Source organism: Cicer arietinum, chromosome 3 (assembly GCF_000331145.2).
Source record: "Cicer arietinum cultivar CDC Frontier isolate Library 1 chromosome 3, Cicar.CDCFrontier_v2.0, whole genome shotgun sequence".
Lineage (NCBI taxonomy): Eukaryota > Viridiplantae > Streptophyta > Magnoliopsida > Fabales > Fabaceae > Cicer > Cicer arietinum.
Window position 1 is genome coordinate 60,071,820 of NC_021162.2, and position 9,512 is coordinate 60,081,331.

General features: G+C 28.8%; 1 protein-coding gene across 1 annotated transcript in view; it reads right to left on the reverse strand.

The window, feature by feature from the left end:
- Positions 1 to 4,481, reverse strand: part of LOC101502203 (kinesin-like protein KIN-UB) — a 15,331-nt gene extending 10,850 nt beyond the window's left edge. Inside the window, 6 exon segments of the mRNA XM_004492587.4 lie at positions 1 to 96; positions 234 to 455; positions 635 to 820; positions 1,010 to 1,132; positions 1,272 to 1,372; positions 4,155 to 4,481. The exon segment at positions 1 to 96 is cut by the window's left edge and continues 9 nt beyond it. Coding sequence (XP_004492644.1) covers positions 1 to 96; positions 234 to 455; positions 635 to 820; positions 1,010 to 1,132; positions 1,272 to 1,372; positions 4,155 to 4,296 — 870 coding nt within the window. The 5' untranslated portion in view covers positions 4,297 to 4,481.
- Positions 4,482 to 9,512: the final 5,031 nt, after the last annotated feature.

The following is a 9,512-nucleotide window of genomic DNA, read 5'->3' on the forward strand; positions in this document are numbered from 1 at the left end:
AACAAGTGGCTTTGAAGGTTTAATCAAGTGAGAGGTGTCGCCATTTTGACTAGATACAGTATCTTCACTTTCTGCGACAGACCTCTTAATATGTACCTGTATTAATATAAGAAAGGATAACTTCGTCAAGATTGACTATTATTTTAAAGAAATTACATAAAGAAGCTCACTGTATTTCTTTACTTGCAACGTAAAAAAACATATAAGGTAAACAATAAATTTGATTAATTCACCGTCAGCATAGCGTGACTACGAGAAGACTCGGTATTCATTTTCGTATTAGCAGCGATCCGATTAGCTTCCCCTATTCTTAACAACTCCAAAAAGTTCTGCTGGTCCCTGATTTCTACAAGAGTTGCCCCAGGCAAAGATACATCACCAGTTCTTGGATCTTCCACTATCGGAATGTTATCATTTGCAGGATTAAGCAAGTCCTGAAGCGCCTCCATGTAAATCTACACATTTATGGTGGACAAAATATGAGATAAAGTTTCCACAAAAATCAAAAATAGATGTAAACAATGAACGATTTCATGATTAAACAGAATAAGGCAAAAAAAAGTAGCATAAACTAGAAGATAAAAGTCCACAGATATGATTTAAAAAAGCAACGATGCACTTAAAAATATACAACCTGCAGATACGAGACAGTGACCGAATCAGTATCTGGACTTAAATCAGCAAGAATATCCTCCATGGAACGCACCATGATCCCACGATTTGAGATGTCTCCTTCCCCCAATTGTCCAAGAGTAAAAGTTTTCCCCGTTCCAGTTTGACCATAAGCCATCACAGTCCCATTATAACCATCAAGAACACTCTACAAACAAGATATCAGTAATATGGTAAACTATAGAATATTGAAAACAGAAGACAGTGTAATGATGAATACAGACCAGAAACGATGCCTATCAAATCATAAATAACACCAATATGAAGCAGAAATAGATAGGATGGCTCGGCAAAGGATGTTCATTAAACATTTACGATGGGCACCATTATAACATACCTCCACAACTGGCTTAGCCACAACCTCATAGACACGCTTCTGTGATGCATGTTGAGTAAGAACTTCATCAAACTCAAAAGTGTCTGAATCCCAATTGTTTCTACGAAGCTTCAGTCTGTTAAGCTGAAGGAGAGTAAAAATACAAACGGTTAAACATCAAACAAGGCTTGTGCAACTAAACAACCAAGAAGTGTATCTATAAATCAAAGCAATACACAAATTCTACAGACAGAAATTAATTAATCAAATAAAATGCATGCACCTCTGGTTGTAATTCGACACAGTCACCAAAATCAGCATCTGCCATCTCTTCTTCAGCATTTCGAGGTCTCAATCTTACAGCCACACGAACTCTTCCAGGCACTGTACACAATTATATGATAACAAGTGAAGCGATACCACCAATTGAGACTCTAAACATTTTACATAGAGATTGAAATTGAGATTGAGAGTTTCGACAAAGATATTTGTGTAATGCTAATGCATAAGTGGCCAGCACCAAGAAGACTTGATATATATATATATATATACACTTACAATTAAATATCACTTGTAAACAATACAAGTGCAGCTTCCTAAGTACACAAAGGATTCAAATCATAGTAATTGAATCTACTAATACATGAACCTAAGACTTTCAATGCTGCCATTTCCAACCATCATTGCTGTTTCCAACACTACCATCACAAAACAACCTCAACCAATTAACTACTTCTACTAACTAATTCTCTTTTATATAAGTCCTAACAATACACCCCTCTTCAAAACAACCTTGTCTTCAAGGTTGACATGTACTACATTCTTGTAGGTGTTATATTTGATAATATGCATAGGCTTCCCTTTTCCCTTCCACGCACTCATTAAAATTGAGGTGCTGGCACCCTCTTGCAACATGCTCTTATATAGATTATTGACACTTGTATCCCACCAAAGGAGCTATTACTCTCATTTTCATTGTCGCTACCTGGATCCCACAATTGTAAGGAGAAAGGCTCCTTTGCCACAATCTCCTTTGCTGCCACCCCCTGGATTAACTTGTTAATTATTCTGCACAATTTAACTGTCCCACATTAGACAGGAATAAAGCCACCTTTATTGCGTTGGACTTGCACACTTTCAGCTTCATTAGGGTCACATAGTGGCTCAATCTCATAAACTTAGTGATCGACCCCACCTTCTGCTTCTTCTTACATGCAACACCCACTAAGATGACTCGACTCCATTTTATCTTACTCATAGAATGTTTGACGCACCCCATATTACCATCCATTTCTGGTGGTTCTGAGGGTGGATGTTGGGGCAGCATGTATGTCGGCCAATGTTGAGTTAATAACCCATCTTTTGCAGCTACCCAACTTGAAATATGAAGTTGTAAAGGATCTTGGTTCTTCACATTGGCTAATCTGAATTTCTTTGTAGCCCACCAATCCTCCATTTCCATGAGCACTGACACTCCCTCGAGATCCGGCAGGTCGGACCAATTGTTAGGAACCCAAGAATTTGATTCCAAGGATTTAGAGAAAGGACATTAATATTTAGAAAAAAGATAAGAAATAGTAGGAGAATCTCTCCAAAGAAAACGATACACAAGAGCGGATACGCTCCTACAATAGTTTACACCGCTGAACTTCTAAATTTGATAAAAGATACTGTTATATGGGATGGAACCTTTAATTATAGGTTCCATGTACACTTAGGATAAGAAAGGAAAAGGATAACAAAGAAACATAATAGCCTAACTACTTATAACAACCTCAACCAATTAACTACTTCTACTAACTAATTCTCCTTTATCTAAGTCCTACACATATTGATTAGCGACCAAACAGGACCTTTAAACCCTATACCTTCCTCATGCAGTGAACTGTCCTGTAGCCTTTTCACCATCATTAATACAAAATATTCTCCAACCTAACTATAACCTAACAAAGCCTGGTTGGTCCACTCTTCCCAACAGATCAACACGGGAGCTTTAGTGCCATATATCAGATATGACCTATATCACAGGGACTTGGATATAATGAATTCCAGTGCCATTGGTATTTTAATAACCAAACTTATGCTAACCATTCGTTTAATATGATTCAAAGGTTACTTATGCAGTTATTCTGACCATATGTTTATTGTGATTCAAAATTTGCAGCTACAAACATTACAAATCACTTCTCATAACAATAATGAAAAAGTAAATGCTGTTCAAATTCAAAATTTGCATCACTTCAGAGATATTTGCCCATTAGAAGAAAACTCTTAAAAAAAATCCTTTACAAAATAAGAAACCACATTAGAATGATATAAGGAACAGAAGAATCATACAATTTCCTTTGAAGCAACAACAATAAACAAGGTAACAAAAACAAGGCACGCATTCAATCAATACATCAAGTAAAAAGGATGAAGCTAAATATCAAGAACAATCACAGAACAAGCTTACAAGTTACAAGCAAGAACCAATCACATCAAAAGACAAAGAGAGCACCAAGGCAAAACCAACAACAAGCTGTAGAATAAACCTAAGAGAACAAACACTTTAAACTTTTTTCCCCACAGAAACTCTCATTGTACTTATATAAACCCTACTGATCAAAACACCATAAAAAACTTTTAGACATTACTTTTCTTTTCTTTTCTATGAGCAAATTCTGCAATCACAGCCACATCTTCATCCCCAAGCTCTAACCACACAAATATCTATAATTTCACAACGTATCAACTATTCTAGATCTAAATTCTAAGCTACAAATACGGAGGTTTAAATAATCAATCTCCAGCATGCATCTTATTATTATCCAACAAACGGTTGGTACTATATCACAAGCTAGTTTTCAAATTCACCATTCTAACAGTTGAAATTTTCCTAAAATGCACATGATGAAAACCAGAACATAAATGTGCAACAAATAACGAATCGGTGCAATATAAATTATGAATAAACTGGCCTACTTCTTGAACAACCGCTCTAATCATTAATTCAAGCAAAAAGTCATAATCAAGAGTGAGCGAAATCCTCTACATATAATGAGCTTAATGAATGCGTCTTAATCGTATTTAAGAGCTACATTTCCACTAACACGCAAACACGCGCACGCATTTTTTACAACACATTTTTAGGTTTTGGTGAAATAGGAAAAGTGGAGGGACTAACCGGCATCGTTTCGTGCGGCGTTGTTAGGGCGACGGAAGGTGGATGCCGGAGAGGGAGAGGAAGCGCGGGGACGAGGTTTGAGTGGACGATCGAACTTGGCGCTTCCTCTTTGGGCGCCATTTCGATGAATGTTTGAAGCCATCGAGAGAGGAGAAAACGGAAATGGTGTTAGCAGTTTTTGGAAACTCAAATCGAAGTGAATTGAAGAAGAAGAAATGAGGGAAGGTGGTGTGGGGTCCAGTAGTTATAGTGTGGGGTCGGTGATTGAAGGCGGGACCCACTGTAGTTTGTATTATCAGAGAGAGTGAGAGACCGAGACCGTGAACTGTGGCTGGAGATCAAATTTTAAATTTTAAAGTTTTTTCTTTTGGCTTAAAAATTTAAAAGTACTGTTTTTCAGATTCACCGTTTAAATAATAACATGTTTAAATCTTCATTTTTTTTTTCTTCTTATAAATTAAATCTTCATTTCTAATAGACTAAAATTACATTTTTCATCATTTAATGTGTGAGAATATTAATTAAAATGATTAAATTTAATTATATACGAAATATTATAATAGTATTTTAACGTATGTTTGATTCTTGCAATATATCTATATTGTGTTCGAATTTTAAAAACCATTGTTTTCGTATTCTACACTACAAACTGATATATTTGTATATTTTAATAAAACAATGGTTATTTTTTTAAGCATATTTGATATGGATGTACACGTTTATCCATGTTCTCTCGTTGCATGATTTAAAAAGTATTTTTGTATTTTTTCTATTTAACTTTCAGTTTGTATTTGTTAAGATTTTATAAGGATTGTTGAATTGTGATATGTATTTTTTATCTTATATATGTTGATGTGTATTTTATTTTATGCTTATGTTGAAGCAAACCAAGATGGGGCAAGTCTCCAAAATACATTCCTCAATCAAAAATGATTATAGCTTAAATTAATGTTTATTTATTTTGTATCCAACGCCACTCATAGGAATTTGTTTGGTTACAATGTGTATGGTACCTTTATTAAAACATTAATGGCATTGTGTTTTGTAAATTGTAAGAGAGCTATTGCAACAACGTACCCATCATAATTGTCAAAGGTTCAAGTAGCGGTTATAATTGTTGGTGAGTGGTTTGCGATTCGCATATGTGAAGATAATTATTTATATAAATACTCGTTCGAGGTTTAATTTTATGGTTTGTCATTTTAAAAGTTTTCGTATTGGATTTTCACCGTTGTTAACTCTAACATTACTCTAATGTAATTGGAAAATGCTAATTAGTGTAACTCTCACGTTAAAAATTCAAATTTAAAAGAAAAAAGTTATTAAAAATTGTAGATTCGTATTTGTAAAAAGTAAAATTTTATATTCAAAATTTATTTTTTATTTCATTTTTTTTTTTTGTTAATAAATATCATTAAAACATTTATTAACACGACTGTAATATAATATATTAACTGTGTATTAATGCACGTTAATTTCATAATGAAATTACTTCGTAAAAAATACATTTGGTGTCACTACTTACTTTGTGAACTAATGTAATTTGCTAAAGTATAAGGAAGGACGTTGTTCTAACTCAATAAATTTAGATGATATTGCAAGAATGTCATAGATGTTACTATATACTACTTTCAACAACTCTAAAGATAATTGGTCTTAAATGTACATTCAATCTATATTTCGGTTGCTTTACGGTTTATATATACATAGTTAAATAAATGTTTAGCCCCTATAAATATATATTATATTTTGTTTTTAGTTTTTTTAAATATTTATTTAAACAATAGTTTTTTATTATTTTTTTTAATAATGTTGATTTCTGTTTTTAAATAAATTCATGTGCATTATTTGAATTTTTTAATAACTTTTTGCATGCATATTTAGAATATTTAAATATCTCTCCCTAAAAAATTTAAATTTTTTTAATAAGGAATTAATTAAATATAACTTTTTTATGTTTTTACCACTTAAAAACTCATATTTAATTACAAAAATTACATTTTTATATAAAAAAAGTCTTATAATATTATAAATATAGATACAAATAACTATTAAAAAAATTCGAATGATATATATAAATTGAATTTAAAGCAGAGACTGAAATTCTTAATAAAATATATTTGAATAATTATTATTTAAAGAGAAATTTTAAATAAACTAAATCAAAATATAATATATTTATAGATAATAAAAACTTATTTAAGCCTGCGTAATATAATATTTGACTTTTGACAAACAATAATGGGAAGCTATAACATCTTCAAGAACGAGTTTTTTTTTTTTGTTGGTGAAGAAATTGACGATGATTTCTAGAGAAAGAAAATGGCAACGTGTTGAAGCATACTTGTTTACTAACCCCGTTAAATTAATTTATAAAAAGATTGAAGTCTATTTAGATGATTGAATTGTACTTGTAATCCAATTGTGATTTTTCTTCAACTTAACGGTACTTGGCATGAATAAGGAGAAGTTAAAACTAGGATCATTTCCTATCATTTAATAATTAGGTTTTATTGTAGATTAATTTCTCTATTTTTATAATTTATATAATTAATTTTTTTATTTTAAAGGTCGACAGTTTTGATATTTTATTCTGATTTTTGAATTAAAAAAATTATAATTTAATATATTTTAAATGATAGAATTATCTATATGCATTAATTATTTATATGTTATTAATTAAATTAAAAAATTAAAATTAAAAGTTAAATTTTTATAGATATTTCATTTTATAGGTATTAATTATTTTACATTAACATATGATAAAATGAAAAAAATAAAAATGATTAAAACTACAAATAAAATGATTAAAACATGCATTGTCATCGTTGAGAGTGGTTTGGAAGAAAAAATGAAATTTTACACGGGCCTGCAGTTTAGTGCCACTGTAGCCTTCTTGACATTGTATAGAGATTTTAAAAATTGTCAAATTTTCTACAACTTTCAATCATATAATATATTCACATATTCATTCGACTATATATCGGCTTGGACATTGTTTCTATTTTGTTGAATTTATGACATTTGAATATTCTATTTAGAGACTTTGATTGGTGTAGTATGGTCAAACACACATTACTTTAATGTGTAGGTTTTGAGAATCAGGGCAACAACTGTTGAGAAAGTCTATAATAATTATACACATTTGTGGTTTAGTTGAGTGACATAATTTATAGATTTTTTTAGTTGATTTTAATAGTTTTATGAATTAATTTGGTAAAAAGAATATTAGTTTAGGAATTAATTCATGGTTTATTCAATTTTATTATCTATTAAAATTAAAATTTTATTAATTCCATCAAATTTATATAAAATTATGTGAGTTTGATATAAATTTATAGAGACTTGCATGAATTTCAATAATTAAGAAAGTTATAATTTAAAAAAAAATTAAATTGTCGTTTTTTCTAATCTAACCACCACATCTTCTATTTATCAGTTTCTCTTCTTTTCATTCATAGAATATTAGTGATTTTGTTGGTTTTAAATCATTTTTCTATATTATTTTCTCCTATCTTTTTATTTAAATAAGTAATTTTCACATAAACATATTTTCTTTTAATATTTTTATGTTATTTCGTAAACAGGGCGACACTTGATTTTTACGTCTTATGTTGTTCATTTATTCATAATGATAGATTAACTTTAATCTAATATAGACACATTCAATTACTTCAGCATCTTCAACATTGAAAATCTAGAGACATATATATTCATATCACTTTAATTTTATCAAATTTATAGATATTTTATTATTTTATACTATTAATTTAAATGTTGAGAGTTGTTCATAAACTTATTCTTTTTAATTTTTGACAAATTTGTATCTATGTATTCATGACATATTGTTGTTAGTTGTGTTTACATGTGTGAAAAACTCTTTTTGGTTTAAATTGTGTTTTAGGATAGTTTTTATGATCAATAAATGTAAATGCAATATTTACTTATACTCATGGCTCTTAAAAAAAAAGCCAATTTAACTTTTTTAATAAATACAAATTCTTATTGCTCGCACAATTTAATGTTAAAATGAAATAAAAATGAAAAAAAATATATCTATAAGACTCTGAGTTTAGTTTAATTCACACTTAAATTTTTATTTTTTTTTCTCAATTTAATTATTTAAAGTTTATGTTAAGATCTATTTGCATACATATTATTTTTGTTAAAATCATGTCACACATGAGTGTTAAATTTTAAATTTGATGAATATAATTATAGTAGAGAGACAAAATGTGACCACAAAAAAGATAAAGATTTATGTGTTTTTATTGAAAAATATATAGATCATACTAAAAAAGGAAAGTGCCATGTGAAAAATATAAAAATTTAAAATTCTACAAAGTTGAATTCAATTTTTTAAATTAAATTTTTATTTTTAGTGTCTCAACAAGTGTCTCAATAGCTCACGGTAGCATTTCATATTTGTAATGAATTGAACTTGTTACCTCAACATTTACCATCGAAGTGACATTTTTTAAACAAAAGAAGTATTTGTGAAAATTTATCAAACATAAAGACTAATATTATATACATAATATAATTTAAAGAATCAAATAAAATAAAAAACTTTATAAAATGACCAAACATAAAGACTGATATTGTAAACATAATATAATTTAAAAAAAATCAAATGTAAGAAAAACTTTAAAGACCTGAGACTAATTGAGAATTGTTTTAACTTAAAATATTACATATGTGTTTTTGTCTTAAATAACATTAATTGAGAAATAATTAGCAATACAACTCTAATGCACTTTTTCAACTCTTTTTTATTTTTTTATTTATTAAGATAAAAATTCATATAAATCACACTAAATTTATATCAAACTCACATATTTTAATTGATCAGATTTAAATGCACCTAATTGAATTAAAATCATATATAAAATTTACAAACAACTTATAATTTGATAGTAATTAGGGATGAAAATAGGTAAGATCAAACCAAACTTTTATAATTTGATGGTAATTAAGAGTGATAATAGGTAACATCAGACCAAACTTTGAAATACCTGAGTCTCACCTACGATTAATTTTTTCGGTCTGAACTTGACCTACGACCTATCATATAATTTTGTCGGTATGCCTATTTCACATTAAAACATTTAAATAATATATTTATATTTTCTTAAATAAGCTAAACTAGGTATTTATATATAACTAATATAACCAAATCTAATAAAATTATAACTAGCAAGTATGCAACAACCTTTCAAAAAAATAATAAGCAAAATGAACCTATAGCAAATTTAAAATAACAAATACTAATATTAATAAACAATAATAAAAAATAACAATGTTATATATATATATATATATATATATATATATATATATATATATATAACTATTATT